Raw genomic sequence first — 16,410 nt, forward strand, 5'->3', positions numbered from 1 at the left:
GTGTCAGGGAATCATCCAGTGGCATAGGTACAGCATAGCTAGCTTTGCCCTTGCTCCCTTGCAGCCCTTAGTATAGGTGAATGTGGCCAGTGTGCCCGTGCATTTCAGAGACCTTCTACTGTCAGAATAGACCCTTGAGGCAGTAAAAACTAGTGCAACTTGGATTAGCCTCCAATTTTAGAAAGCACTTAAGCATGTGCTAAAATTCATCCTTGTTCAGGAGATCAGTTGCTCAACTTCAGGCAGTTTCTTCCATGGGATTTAGGTACATGTTTAACTGCATTTCTGAATACGGATATTTTTCTGAAATTGGGATTAAGGACAGAAACAGTGCTCAGCAGCATAATGATCAGCGATCCAGAAAGGTAGCTGCAAACCACCTTTACAGCCCTCTTCAGATTTTGACTGCCAAATGGCCAGTCCTGAAAATCTGGCCTCATATCAATACCTTTGCATCAGTCAATCAGGTAAAATCATAGTACAACTAAGCCTACTGAAATAACCTACTAGCGATAGCCATTTAATAGCTGTACTTATGTGTCACACAATCCCCAAAACTGATAAAAAATATACTATTCCAGCCTGTGTCGAGTCTTGTGAAACTTCTGTTCTTTCCTTTACACCAACAAACTCCTCCTCTCCTACTAACAAAGCACAGACTCTAAGAGCCATCCCATTCACCACTTGCCACACAGAAAATCATGACAGGTTTCAGAGGAACAGCCGTGTTAGTCTGTATTCGCAAAAAGAAAAGGAGTACTTGTGGCACCTTAGAGACTAACCAATTTATTTGAGCATGAGCTTTCGTGAGCTACAGCTCACTTCATCGGATGCATTCCACGGTATGCATCTGATGAAGTGAGCTGTAGCTCACGAAAGCTCATGCTCAAATAAATTGGTTAGTCTCTAAGGTGCCACAAGTACTCCTTTTCTTTTTACAGAAAATCATGCCCACAGCAAACAGAATCTACACTGGAGGTCAGAGGAATACCACATTTATTCTAATTTAGTAGTCAGTAGGATGGGTGGTTTCCTAACACATGGCAATACATAAAATATATACACGAAAAGGGTCTGATTATGTGACAAATTTGCTTGTCTCTACAATAATTGTTTCGAAACTCTTGACCGTTCATGATGATCGATCCCTACATTTCTTTGTCTCCAAACCATTTATAAAGTCAAATTTCATGTAAGACAACACTATTCCTCAGTGTGCCAAACAAGAGACAATACAACAGATATACTGTCAATACAAAGAGAACACATTAATTTCATTGAGATTCAATCTGAATCATTCTAGTTAACTGGGAAAATATTTTTATCACCACCTTTCTTTTAAAAAAGGGTATGATCTATACCAAATTTGTGTATGCTGGCACACAAGTTATTCACCAACATCCCATGTTAATGTATTACCTCACATAATAGAGTTATTTAGCTGATGCCTCACAGTCCCATTATGAAGTAATGTTCATGCCCTGTGAGATTAGACATAAAGAAGTTTTAAAATGTAGAGACATAGACATTTTCCCTCCTAACACCACTAAATATGTCTTAGTGTGCTGAAATTAACTCATTAATATTTTAGATGCAGCTATGGGGAATTCCAGTACTTTACCTTCATCTTCATCATTAGCACTGACTGTAATGACAGTAGAACCCACATCCTGGTCTTCATCCACATTAACTTCATAGACACTCTGACTGAAGACAGGTTTGTTATCATTCACATCGCTGATAAAAATGCGCACGTAGGCTGTGTCTAGAGACACAAGAAACAAGAGATTAAAATACTCAGCTGTGCCACTTCTGTCAGCTACAATTCCTTAAACTGTCTAGCTGCACATTAAATGAAGACGAATATGCAGACAATACAGAAACAAACCCTTAGGGTTATGGACAATTTATATACCAACATTACTCAAAAGCACTTGGATATCAAATGAATGTCACATCCAATTTGTTTAAACAGATAACATGTGAATAATTGATGCCTAATATGGCAATTGTACAGTTTTAAGTCATAACTTTTTGTCCTGAAGCCACAAAAGCCCAGTTTTAACACTTTGTTTAAACACAACCAATGTGATTTCTTTTAAATCTTGAGCTTTTCTGTTCAGCATTTCATTACTGGCCCAGACTCAGTGCAGTGCAGCACGCAATGCTTTGAGAAGCCCCGCCATTACCCAGACTAGGCTTGCATCCCGTGTAAAAGTAGTAGGTATGGTTTTGCTAGTTAGGAATTACTCTCTAAAATCCATCAACTCTAAGGTGATAATTTTCTTTAGTTTCAGAACTGAAAACTTGCCTGGTCATCATATTAAATATTTCTTCCAGTTCTGAGACAACTGACACACAGAGAAACAACAACAAAAAACCTTTTACAAGTGAGCTTGGATAAAAATAAATTACAATTTAAAACTTGATTAAAGGGTTTTCTTTTACAGGAAGAGAGCTAAAATCACACTTGATACACTGGTTCATTTCTTACCAGAGTTTGGCCGCCCATATTTTCCAGGTCGAGCAGATTCAAAGCCATCTATCGACTTTACTTCCAAGAGATATGACCCCTTCTTCTCTCTGTCAAATACTGAGGTACTGTATATGGACCCTGTCTGTGAGTCTAAGCGAAAACATGTATAGTCCCCACTACGGTCATGTAACAGAAAGTAAGTGATCTGAAAGGTTAAAAAGAAGATGATTATGCCATACTTCCATTCTGTTGGATAGCTCACAAGTGAACAATTATTCAAGAAAGAACAAATGGTCTTGTAGATAAAGCAGTAGGCCAGGACTCAAGACATCTGGGTACAATTCCCAATTCTGTTACAGACTCCCTGTGTAATCATGAGCAAATCACTTAACTTCCTTGTGCCCATAAGTAAAATGGAGATAATCATACTTATTTTCTCCTGTCCTTTATCTGTCTTGTCTATCTAGATTGGAAGTTCTTTGGCACAGGCATTGTCTCTTACTACAGATTTGTAAAGTGCTTTGTACAATGAGCCCCAACCTCAGCTGGAGCCTCTAGATGCTACTGTAACACACACAAAAATAAATAAATAAAAACAAGCAAAAGCATAAGCAAATTTGAATTTTAAGAACATATTCAAAATTATGGGCCAAATTCTGATATGCATTATACGCATGGGTGGGTTTGACTGACTGGTGGGTACCCAAGTGCAACATTTGTCTGTAAGGACAAGCCAAGATTTTCAAAAGTGACAACGGATTTTTGGATACTTTATTTCATGGATGCTCAATTTGAGACACTAAAGACGTGGCTGATTTTCTCAACGCTTTCTGAAAATCAGGCCCCTTTCAAGCATCTCACACTGAGCACGTGGTTCGGACAGAGGCATCCTTTAGGGGAGGATCTATTAATGGAGATTCTCTGTGTCCTAGTAAAGAGGAGAGAAGGGAAGATGATAAAATACAGGTAGGATTTGATGAGAAACTGTCACATGAAAAAGAGTCCCATTCAATTACATCATGTAATGGCAGACAGCTAAAAAGTGACAAGTTTTTTAAAGTGCTTATATAGAAATGCTAGAAGTCTAAATAATAAGATGGGTGAACTAGAATGCCTCGTATTAAATGAGGATATTGATATAATAGGCATCAAAGAAACTTGGTGGAATGAGGATAACCAATGGGACATGTAATATCGGGGTACAAAATGTATCAGAAGGACAGAATAGGTCGTGCTGCTGGGGGAGTGGTACTGTATGTGAAAGAGGGCACAGAATCAAATGAAGTAAAAATCTTAAATGAAACAAACTGTACCACAGAATCTCTGTGGATAGTAATTCCATGCTCTAATAATAAAAATATAGCAGTAGGGATATATTACCAACCACCTGACCAGGATGGTGATAGTGAAATGCTCAGGGAGATTAGAGAGGCTACAAAAGTAAAAAACTTAACAATAATGGGGATTTCAACTATCCCCATATTGGCTGGGTGCATGTCACCTCAGGATGGGATGCAGAAACAAAGTTTCTTGACACCCACCAGAGGAGGGGCAATTCTTGATTTAGTCCTAAGTGCAGCACAGGATCTGGTCCAAGAGATGAATATAGCTGGACCGCTTGGTAATAGTGACCATAATATAATTAAATTTAACACCACAGCAGCCCAACACTGTAGTATTTAATTTCAGAAAAGGGAACTACACAAAAATGAGGTGGTTAGTTAAACAGAAATTAAAAGGTACAGTGCCAAAAGTGAAATCCCTGCAAGCTGAATGGAAACTTTTTAAAGACACCGTAATAGAGGCTCAACTTAAATGTATACCTAAAATTAAAAAAAACATAGTAAGATAACAAAAAAAGTGCCACCATGGCTAAACAACAAAGTAAAAGAAGCAGTGAGAGACAAAAAGGCATCCTTTAAAAAGTAGAAAGTTAAATCCTAGTGAGGAAAATAGAAAGGAGGATAAACTCTGGCAAATGAACTGTAAATATATAATTAGGAAGGCCAAAAAAAGAATTTGAAGAACAGTTAGCCAAAGACTCAAAAAGTAACAGCAAATTTTTTTAAAATACATCAGCAGCAGGAAGCAACCAGGGGGGCCACTGGACGATCGAGATGCTAAAGGAGCACTCAAGGACGATAAGGCCATTGCGGAGAAACTAAATTAATTCTTTGCATCAGTCTTCACAGCTGAGGATGTGAGGGAAATTCCCAAATCTGAGCCATTCTTTTTAAGTGACAAATCTGAGGAACTGTCCCAGATTGAGGTGTCATTAGAAGAGGAGGTTTTGGAACAAATTGATTCACTAAACAGTAGTAAGTCACCATAATAAGTCAGGACCAGACATTATTCACCCAAGAGTTCTGAAGGAACTCAAATGTGAAATTGCAGAACTACTAACTGTAGTTTGTAACCTATCATTTAAATCAGCTTCTGTACCAAATGACTGGAGGATAGCTAATTTGGACACCAATTTTTAAAAAGGGCTCCAGAGGTGATCCTGGCAATTATAGGCCAGTAAGCCTGACTTCAGTACCAGGCACACTGGTTGAAACTATAGTAAAGAACAAAATTGTCAGACACAAAGATGAACATAATTTGTTGGGGAAGAGTCAACATGGTTTTTGTAAAGGGAAATCATGCCTCACCAATCTACTAGAATTCTTTGAGGGGGTCAACAAGCATGTGGACAAGGGGGATCCAGTGGATATAGTATACTTAGATTTTCAGAAAGCCTTTGACAAGGTCCTTCACCAAAGGCTCTTAAGCAAAGTAAGCTGTCATGGGATAAGAGGGAAGGTCCTCTCATGGATTGGTAACTGGTTAAAAGATAGGAAACAACAGGTAGGAATAAATGGTCAGTTTTCAGAATGGAGAGAGGTAAATAGTGATGTCCCCGAGGGGTCTGTACTGGGATCAGTCCTATTCAACATATTCATAAATGATATGGAAAAAGGTGTAAACGGTGAGGCGGCAAAATTTGCAGATGATACAAAACTACTCAAGATAGTTAAGTCCCAGGCAGACTGAGAAGAACTACAAAAGGATCTCACAAAACTGGGTCACTGGGCAACAAAATGGAAGATGAAATTCAATGTTGATAAATGCAAAGTAATGCACATTGGAAAACATAATCCCATAAAGTACATATAAAATGATGGGGTCTAAATTAGCTGTTACTACTCAAGAAAAGGATCTTAGAGTCATTGTGAAATTTTTCTCTGAAAACATCCACTCAATGTGCAGCAGCAGTCAAAAAAGTGAACAGAATGTTGGGAATCATTAAGAAAGGGATAGATAAAAAGACAGAAAATATCATATTGCCTCTATATAAATCCATGGTACACCCACATCTTGAATGCTGCGTATGGATGTGGTTGCCCCATCTCGAAAAAGATATATCAGAATTGGACAAGGTTCAGAAAAGGGCAACAAAAATTATTAGGAGTATGGAATGGCTTCCAAATGAGGTGTGATTAATAAGACTGGGACTTTCCAGCTTGGAAAAGAGACAACTAAGGGGGGATATGATAGCGGTCTATAAAATCATGACTAGTGTGGAGAAAGTAAATAAGGAAGTGTTATTTACTCCTTTCCATAACACAAGAACTAGGGGTCACCAAATGAAATTAATAGGCAGCAGGTTTAAAACAAACAAAAGGAAGTTTTTTTTAACATAATGCACAGTCAACTCCTTGCCAGAGAATATTGTGAAAGCCAAGACTATAACAGGATTCAAAAAAGAACTAGATAAATTCATTGAGGATAGGTCCATCAATGGCTATTAGCCAGGAGCGCAGGGATGATGTCCCTAGCCTTTGTTTGCCAGAAGCTGGGAATGGGCAATAGGGGATGGATCACTTGATGATTACCTGTTCTGTTCATTCCCTCTGGAGCACCTACCATTGGCCTCTGTCAGAAGACAGGATACTGGGCTTGATGGACCTTTGGTCTGACCCAGTATGGTGATTCTTATGTAGAAATCGAGGAGGCCCAAAATTATTAGGGACTTTTGAAAATCTTTGCCATCACCAGCTTTCTTAATACCTAATAGGAAGGCAAATGCTGTTCTGAGAGTAGTGGTATAATCTAGGACTCTTCAACTCTTTGCTTACCTCGCCATTCTGACCCAGGTCTAGATCAGTGGCAGAAACTTGAAGAACAAATGTCCCAATATCAGCTCCCTCTGTTACTGAGGCTTCATATATTGACGAAGTAAAGAAAGGGACATTGTCATTGACATCTAAAATATTCAAAAAGAAGAGTTAATTATTTATAATTAAATGTATGTGAGACTCATACAACTTTTAATATGTCTTTTGGCTAATGTACTATAGTGTGACTGTTACCATGTTACATACCTGTTACATTGACATGGACAGTAGTGAATGCTGCCAGAGGCACTGCAGCGACATTCTGGGCCCGAACCTTCAGCACAAAGCTCTTTGTTGTTTCATAATCTAATGGCTCAGCTACTAGGATTGAAGCAGAACCATCCTCTCTGTTCGGAGTCAGATAGAAACGAAGTGGCATGTTGGTCTCTGGAACAAGTCCATCTTCTAAATTATAGGTCACACGAGGGTCACCCAGGGGAGAAGTTGCTTTAATTGTCTGTGCAGTTGAAAATGTTCAAATAATCAGTTTTGTAGGGACAGAATTTTTTTAATACAAGTTATTTATGTGCAGCCTCCTCCCCAAATTCTTCAAAACTCTGTAAAAATCTAATCTTGTTCAATATATCTCTGTATTATCAGTCAGGTCAATTTCAATCAAAGATTACCACTCACCACATATTATGCTATACATATAGGGTGACCAGATAGCAAGTGTAAAAAATCAGGGCAGGAGTGAGGGGTAATAAGTGCCTGTATAAGACAAAGCCCTATACAATGGGAACATCTCATCACTTTTCATATATAACATATTTTACAATTATTTGACGAAGTTGTGTTAGTTTCTGGTTCTGTTCAACCAAACAGAATGAGACTGTCAATGTAAGAATATATATTGTCGGCCCAACAATCCTATTAATAAAATCACAAAATTAAAAAAAAGAGCAATTAAGAAAGTCATGATGAGACAGAATCTCATATTTAAATAAACATTTAAATAGGAGTTTTTATTTACTAATACTAAGATAAGTTCTGTTCTCACATCTGTCCAAATCTATGGAAGTCAAGTGGAGGTTGCATAGATATAAATAAAAGAAAAAGGAGTACATGTGGCACCTTAGAGACTAACAAATTTATTAATAAGTACTCCTTTTCTTTTTGCGAATACAGATTAACACGGCTGCTACTCTGAAACCTGTCATAGATATAAATGAGAGCAAGGACTGGTCCATTATTTTAAACATTCTCAGAAATGAAAGTGACAGCAGATCAGTAGACATTTCACTCTTTAGGATTATAAAAACTATAAACAATTTTTAACCAAAGATGCATTTCCTGGTATTGCACAATCTATAAAAACAACTTACCACAATGGATGTATCTCGTGTGGTATTCTCTGGAATGACAACTTCATAACTGTCTCTTTCCCACAGTGGGGGCTGATTTTTTGCACTGGTAATTGTTACAGCTAGCTCAACCTTACTGCTCCTGTTTCCTCCATCTGTGGCAATAATCTCTTGAGTTGTAAATGATCTCTGAGTGAAAAAAATATGTTATTTCATTACTGGGTTTTCTGATCAGAGTTTGAGTTTGTTTCGGGTGACCAGATAGCAACTATGAAAAAACGGGATGGGGTGGGGGGTAATAGGCGCCTATATAAGAAAAAGTCCCCAAAAATGGGACGGTCCCTATAAAAACGGGACATCTGTTCACCCTAAGTTTGTTAATTATTTCCCCTTCAAAAATGTAAGCCTTAGAAATCTTAGTACGACAGTATAAGACTCATTGAACAATGAGCCTTTTTAAAAAATTGTTTCTTTGCAGAAAACACCATACAAGTACACGGTATCCACATAGTACCTGTATAGTTAATGCACTGTAGCATGTGTGTACATGCACAAAACCGTACATACTGAGTATATACTTTTATACACACACACACACGTTTCTGTGTATGTAAATATTTGCAAAGCTATTATCAACATCTTTTCACATCTACAACCCACCAGACATCACGCTGAGGCATAATGGACCAGTTTGGTTCCCCATTTCTTTCATCTTCCACTGATGCACAGTAAGAGTCCTCTTTTGACATAACCACAACAGCAATAGCTCTATGCTTATCAGAACTCATTCATTTAAGAGAAAGGCCATATCCTCTGCTGTTGTAAATCAATGTAGCTATGCTGATTTACATCCTGTGAGGACCTGGTCCTCTGGAGTCTTCATCAAACCACTACTTTCCCCCTTCTTTGAGTTCTGCTGTGACTATAAACTATACACCTGAACTACTTAACCCGGAAAGTAAAAATTCATTTCTAGCCCTTATAACTATTTTTAGTTACTTTCAAGAAAGACTAAAGATGTCAGAAAAATAAAACAATTTGAGGCAGAAGTCCTACTGATAGTTACTACTGAGTAGGACATAATTGTCATCTTGCTAGGCATATTAGCACAGAACTATGTGAATTGAATAGATAGTCAAAACATCTAAGGAAAAACTATGGCTTCTCTAACACAGGTATGCTTTGCAACACAGGAGCCCTTCCCCATTGGCTGCAGATATTGGGGCGTGCAAGGGGGTCCATTTGCCCAGCTGTCAGCAATAATGGCTCCAGAAGGGGCATCTCTAAGTGAGGTGATGTTAGAACCAAGATACTGAACTGCCCATATGCCAGCAGATCAGCAATATCACTCAGGTGCTGCACCGTCTCCCCACTGCCCAGAGCATTACTGCCTCAGAAGGGGGATAATTTGGCCCACAGACTGCATAGAAAGAAAGAAAGAAAGAAAGAAAGAAAGAAAGAAAGAAAGAAAGAAAGAAAGAAAGAATACGACTGTTCGTACTATCGTTGGGTAGTATTATATCTTGACAGTCCTGTCAAGAAAGTAGAGTCAAATGGCAGCAATGACTTAATTAATCTAATAATCCCCCACTGTACATTAGAAAAAGATCAACCATGTAATTCCAAGTTGTGCTGTACAATTTGATACATTCAAAACACAATTCATTTCTTCCCCAAAAAGAAGTTTAAACATTATCAAGACAAGGTTCTCCTTTAATGTGCATTTCACAGTGGTGTAAACTCAGCTCCCACTCAGCCATGGGACCCAGATGCAAGGAGGTAGGAAAGTTCTGCTGCTTGCCCCAGCTAATTGCTTGGCATGTTTCATAAGCATGTATCCTAAAAAAATCTCTGGCATTCCTGTGAGGCACACCTAGCCCATGCAGCTCTACTATTGAGACCTGTGGGGCACTCGGAAACAATAAGAAAATAAAAATAAATGAAATGTACCAGCATCCAAACTCTGTGTGTCAGTCTCACAACAGTTAAATTTAAAAGAAATAGCCAATATTTTCAAAGTTGGGCATCTAAACCCTCTTCTTTTTTTTTTTTTTTTTTTACTTTGACAGGAGTTAGGGCTTTTTATTTAGGTGCTTAAACATGGGTTAAAGTACCAAATTTTAGGCATCCAGGTTTGAAAATTTTGTTCACAGTGCTTTCATCTTCCAGATGGAATATCCATGAGAGACAACTGAGTATATACCGCAGAGTGTATAAGGCACATTACAGTAGGGAGTTCACAATAGCAACAAAAGAAGTTCAGACCTCTTGCATGCGTGAGCAAAGAAGAGGAAAGGCACAGGCGCCTCTCCCACAAATGTGTAGCTCTGTATAGAACGCAGGTACAATTTTATTCTTACTGTTCTCTAAATTGGGAGGGTCAGGGTGGAGGTGTGGACATAGCCTTGACCCTGTCCATTCCCTCCAGGCTGCAGAGCTAGCCAGGCTCACAGGGAAGTGCGCACTGTACCTGAGATATGGGTTGGTTGACATACACCCATCCTGTACTAGGATTCACTTGGAAATATGCTGGTTCTTCATTTGCTATGGAGAACGTTATCGCAGCATTTGAACCATAATCATCATCATGGGCTGCAACACGAAGAAAACTAGTCCCAATTTTTGTGTCTTCTCTCAGGAAATCTGGCAGAAGGAAAGCAGATTTGAAACTAACCCTTAACTCAGTGGAGCAATATGAGCAGTTCTTTAAGAAACATTAAAAAATACTAAAGGAAAAACAAATGAGAGTTACACTTTATCCACTTTGTAGCTATACCATAGGAATCAAATTGGGTGTTCTGAAGAGCTGCTATTGATTGTGGGGAAATCAAATTATCAAATTTGATAATGGGGAGAAACAACAATTAAGTACATGGAATTGTTAACTAATTGTTTATCATGCGACTAGTTAAGAGAACACCAAATCAAAACATGGGAAGTATTGATGATTGCTATTCATGAGATTAGACTTAGGGGAACAATTAGTAAACTACTTAACTGTCGTTTCTCTCAGTTATCAACTTTGATAATTTGGTTTGTTTTCTTTTAATAATTTTAAAAATACATGGCACTGAGAACCCCCCTCCTTCCCCACAAAAGGAAGAGCTGGGGATCACATTTTAACTTGTGCTACCAAAGATGTCTGGAACTCTATTCTTCTGAGAAACTCAGTCGATTTTCTTTAAAACCTTCCTACACTTTTTTTTTATTGTGATTGAATACATATTATGTATGAATGAATGATACTGTACATATATTTAAATGGTATCGTAATTGGCTGTATGAAACCAGAAAAAAATTATGGACTAAATTTTCAAAGTGGCCTCCTAAATTTGCAAATAAAAACTGCATTTGAATTGTCAATCAGGCAGAAAGACAATTAACTCAAAAGGGTGTGAAACCCTGTGAGCACAAAAGGATCTGCCAAATTTAAAATCCGTGAAAATCCTGAGTTAAGTCTGAAACCTATTGTGTCTTTATTTTCCAGCATAAACAGGACTCCAGTCTTTCAGGAAAGTACCACATAATTCCTATTAATCTTAATGAGAGTTATTTTTTCTAGTTGGCGAGAAAAGACCCCAATAATATAGTACTGTGGGTAAAATCAAACACTGTTTGAAAAACCTGCAACACTTAGCAAAGTGGTGGATCAGAGATATGGTTTCAGACATACCTCCAAATGTCTTTGCTTTGTGAATTTAATTCAGTATTTAATATCTAATAATTATACAATGCTTAAATCTGATAGACTGAAGCATTATCTTATAATTATGGCTTTAGATTATTTTTAAAATATGCATTATTTATTCACTAGACCACAACATTATGATCTATTGATTCAATACACTAAAACATAAGCAATATTTGGAGATCTTCTCCAAAGGTTCATAGAATTTTCTTTATGGCACTGACAATTATGCATGCAAATTACATAGATTTTTGACTCTATATTTTGTAAATTTTCATGCAAATCTGTAGTATGTATCTTATGCTAAAATGGATATGCATTTTTTTAAAAAGTTATTGAAAATGCTCCTGCACACATACAGTAGCCAGTTTTCAAACTGACAATATCTTTAATCACTAATTAGCTGCAAAATGTCTTTTTCCCAAAAAATTGTTAATTTTTTTTAATAACATCATGAACAAATTAATGAACAAATTAATAAGAACCATGAACAAAATGAACAACAACAACAAAAATTAAAAACCCTAAGGAAACTTAAATGGATGAAACTCAAATGGTAAAAATGAAGCATGCTACCAAAACCAAAACATGTTAACTGGAAAACAACATCAAGTAATAGTAAGGTCTGACCTTGCAATGTGATATGCACATTATTAACTTTACAGACCTGAGTAGTCTATAGACGCTTGGACTACACAGCTGAGTTACTGATACATGTATGCGTTTGCAGGATTTTGCCACATGACAATACTCAGGAAGGACTCTGGGTCAAGATTGTGTCTGATGCCACCACGTGCACTGTATAATGTTAAACGCACCAGTCTGACTGTAGTTGCACAGTAATTTTGCCAATAATACACAAGAGTAGGTGTAGGAAGGGTGAGGGAAACCAAAACAAAAATCTTAGACATCAGGTAAGCTCACGCTCAGGGTACTGAAACTCTATCCAATGACTCTCAATTACATTCATAGCGGGTGTTTTCAAATCTAGGATCATTGTCATTTTGGTCCAGGATGACAACATTCATCTGACAGATTCCAATGAGAGGTTCTGCAGCCTGGTCTGTTGCTGTCACAGTAATAGGATATTCCCTTTGGTTTTCTCGATCAAATCTCTGAAGAGTTGTCAGGACCCCTGAAAACAGATTAAAGAGTTTTAATACTATGTATTTCACTAAAGACTTTTTTTTTCTTTGAAGCCATTTGGAACTCTTTTTTGTTTTTGACTGTCAAGTGGAAGAAAAGAACATTTTGAGCTACAACGTAATGGGCTAAAAATTCATCAGTGAATTGGTGTAAATTGCATGATGAATTACACACCCCAATCCTGCAAAGTCTTAAGAACTTCAGTAGCACGACTCATTTACCTAAGTTTGCACACCTAAGTCTTCGTGAGATCGGGGCCCTAATTTAGAAAAATGCATGTAACCACCAAGACAATTCTGAATGGGAGGAACTTATATTAATAGGTTGTGCAAAAGGAATCCAATATTTAAGTCTTTGCAGAATCTGTCACGTTTTGTATGTTTTGCACCACTGGAATCCCAACCTGGATTTACATGCTGGAAAATGTGAATTTGCTAAGTATGTTTTCTGCTACAAAATACTTAAAATTGGGGGGGAGGTGGTGTTTCTAGAAGTTCTTTGTTCTTTGAAAGAGACTTTTGAAACTGTCCTTTGGATATGTCATTCATATTTTATAAATTGATTTTCACATAATGCACATTAAAAAAATTAAAATCTATTTACTAATTAAAAATAAACATATCACACTGAAGAAGTACTTCTATACTTCAAAGATAACATAAATTCCAGTTAAGTTCAGAAGAGTTATCAAATTAAAAGCAGAGAAAGATTTGTTCACACTATATTTATATTTTATTTCAATATAACAAATGGCTTGAGTCTCATGTTACTCAAACCAGTATCACACTGTGTAACTGACTTCAGCAGAGTTACTCTTGATTTACACAAGTGTAAATAAGATCAGACTGTAGGCCAAAAGGTTCTGTGATTTGTTTTACCTGTATCAGGATGAATACTGAATGCTGGTAAGGCACCATCTCTACGCATCATGCCATATTTCACTCTACCATTGGCTCCTTCATCAGCATCAGTTGCCTCAACCTGCAGTACAAATGTTCCCGAAGGCTGGTTCTCCAACACAGAAGCATGTTCCCGATAATATTGACACTAGGGAAAATACTCAAACATTTCACATGCCGTTTTACTTAAATTAACATAAATAAACTATTCAGACGTTCTGAGATATGTACATTTATTGTTCCTGAATATATCTTGAATAATCCATAACTTCACTTTTTACTTTGTGATTTTTAAGCTGTATGGAGATGCTTAGTGGTCCTATTTCCTGCAAGCAAGCAAAATATTTAGACAAAGTTGTTGCTGTCACATATGCTTCTAATTTTAAGTGTCTTTTTCTCTGATAATTAATGCCTTATATAGAATGTGCACCCTGCTGCAATTTAAATGCAATGCAGTGTCAATATTTTTTTTAAAAAAAAGCTTTCAATACAAGATTGCTTTGCCAAGAATAGGTGAAGACTAACTGCACCTGATCCTTAATGAGTAGCTCACAATGCAAAATATGCAATGGTGTCCACCCATATATCTGGGTGCAGTACCAGGCTCATAATGTTTTAGCAAAGAAAACTTTAAAGTTAATCAGCATTGCTGAAAAAGCAATGTCAATTTATACTGCAGTCTCTAATAGGAACAAAACGTCTACATTAAATTCTTTATATTCAGTATTTAATAGAGATATTAAAGGATGTAACAATAGATATAACACATGAATACTGTAATAAAATAAAATAAAAACGTAAATACTCAATTAAAAATACAGTTTAACATAAAATCTTTTCAATCTCTGTCCTTCAACATAAATCTGGACTCAAATTCCCAATCAATTAAGGAAGAAGTCTGCATACATTATAGAAGCATATTTGATTATTATAGCAAGTCTACTGTATATAAAGATATTATCTATCTGAGCTGGGGATACGGCTTGTGGCATATAAACAACTATTAATTTGACATACATGACAATTTTTGTTTAGTAAAAGGTTAGGAGTTGTGCCTACACAACTCCTCACATATGACATACTGAACCCACTAAACCTTATCCTCTGAAGTTATAACACACATGACCTAATGTATTTACCTTCTGAAATATAGGTTTGTTATTGTTGACATCATCAATTCCCACGATGACCAGTGCTGTACTAGTGAGAGAGTGAGGCCCACCAGAGGCATTATCATCAGTAGCTGTGACATTAAGGATGTACTCTGTCCCCTGAAGCTTAGGAAGTGGGCCCAAGCGAAGTCGGATTAATCCTGGAAGATCAGTAACAATAGATTTTGTTTGTCTTTCTTGTTTTTCACCAATTGATAATTATTATTCCCCCACCACTAGCACTAACCACCACTTATGACTGATTTACACAAAAAGTAACTAAAGGTCTGATTTTAGTTAAACAGGTGTAACTACATGTACACACATTCTTAATCTAATTTAATATCATTCATGCGAGTGGCTTGATCCAAACCCACTGATATCAACAGAAAGTCTCGCATTGACTTAAATGAATTTGGACCACCAGGGGTGGAAGTAGGGGTGAGGTTATACTGATTTACCTAAATCCATTTCTAAATTGCAATTTTAAACTTTAAACTGTAATTGCAAGTCTCCTAACTCTGGCTACAGGGATAGTGACGTTTTTTTCCCCTAGAGTGAAATTATTTCTGCCAGTGAAACCCAGAAGTCTGAGCCAGCTTCCAAATTCAAACCCCCCACTTAACAACAGAATAACCTAGAGCTGTGTCTAAGGCTGGCTGCAAATACCCACAGGCTAGGTCTGTCTTAGTTTTGCAATCAGGTAACAGTACTGTACCTTAGGGCAAATCCTAAACCCACTTCCAGCCCAGGTAACTAGGCCAGGCACTGGGTAGATATGAAGTGGGAAGAAGAATCCTGACCCCAAAAGGCCACAGAGAATCTGTGGAGCCACTCCATGGAGGCTACTCCAGTAGAATATCTGGAATAGCCTCTGTAGGCCTTTATGCACCCCTCACAAACAAGGCAGGGAGAACCAGAGGAGCTGCCCCCCATACTCTGACACACAGATACCCTATTATACAGTGAGATTTCTGGGGCTGCACTGTACTCTGTGGAGGCTAAGGCAGGATTTGTCCATATGGGGATAATACAACTTATTACTATACATGTAATACTATGTATGCTAATTTCTATATCATAATACTGTTTATTTTCATATGGATTTATTTCAATGAATGTAGTTATTGTGTATATACTGCATTCTCACGTTAAACACCACCAAAATGGCCGGCTCCTCCCTACATCCCCCCAGTGGCATCACCTATCAGGCAGGACACAAAGGGACTGCCAGAGTAAGAGATGTGAAGGGTCCATTATATAAGCACATCAGACCGCAGCCATCTGAGAAAGTACAGTGAGCAGCTGCCACTCTTTTGCACCAACATCCATCAATCATGTCTATTATTTATCTGGCATGATAGAAATTGTCACATGATCAGTGTCACTCACTTTGCTTGCAAATGTCTTGTCTTTGCTTCAGCATTTATTTTTGACACATAGCTCAGCTTCACCTTGGCACTTCTGTGACAAAAGGGTATGACTATTTCTTTGACATTCTCTTATATTAAATCGCTGTAGGCTAGTGCATAAATCTTTTTAATTTCATCAAACTAACCAAAACCAAAATATATTACTGAAGAAAGCTG

At 37.4% G+C, this 16,410-nt stretch overlaps 1 protein-coding gene across 1 annotated transcript in view; it reads right to left on the reverse strand.

The window, feature by feature from the left end:
- The window catches only part of LOC125620707 (neural-cadherin-like), a 106,244-nt gene that overhangs the window by 38,005 nt on the left and 51,829 nt on the right, over positions 1–16,410 (reverse strand). The window contains exons 8-16 of the mRNA XM_048816763.2: positions 14,810–14,982; positions 13,650–13,818; positions 12,590–12,760; positions 10,408–10,580; positions 7,959–8,126; positions 6,841–7,090; positions 6,595–6,722; positions 2,495–2,681; positions 1,622–1,765 (exon numbers count right to left, since the gene is read on the reverse strand). Coding sequence (XP_048672720.2) covers positions 1,622–1,765; positions 2,495–2,681; positions 6,595–6,722; positions 6,841–7,090; positions 7,959–8,126; positions 10,408–10,580; positions 12,590–12,760; positions 13,650–13,818; positions 14,810–14,982 — 1,563 coding nt within the window. The remainder of the gene's footprint in view (positions 1–1,621; positions 1,766–2,494; positions 2,682–6,594; positions 6,723–6,840; positions 7,091–7,958; positions 8,127–10,407; positions 10,581–12,589; positions 12,761–13,649; positions 13,819–14,809; positions 14,983–16,410) is intronic.

Source organism: Caretta caretta, chromosome 12 (genome assembly GCF_965140235.1).
Source record: "Caretta caretta isolate rCarCar2 chromosome 12, rCarCar1.hap1, whole genome shotgun sequence".
Taxonomy (NCBI): Eukaryota; Metazoa; Chordata; order Testudines; family Cheloniidae; genus Caretta; species Caretta caretta.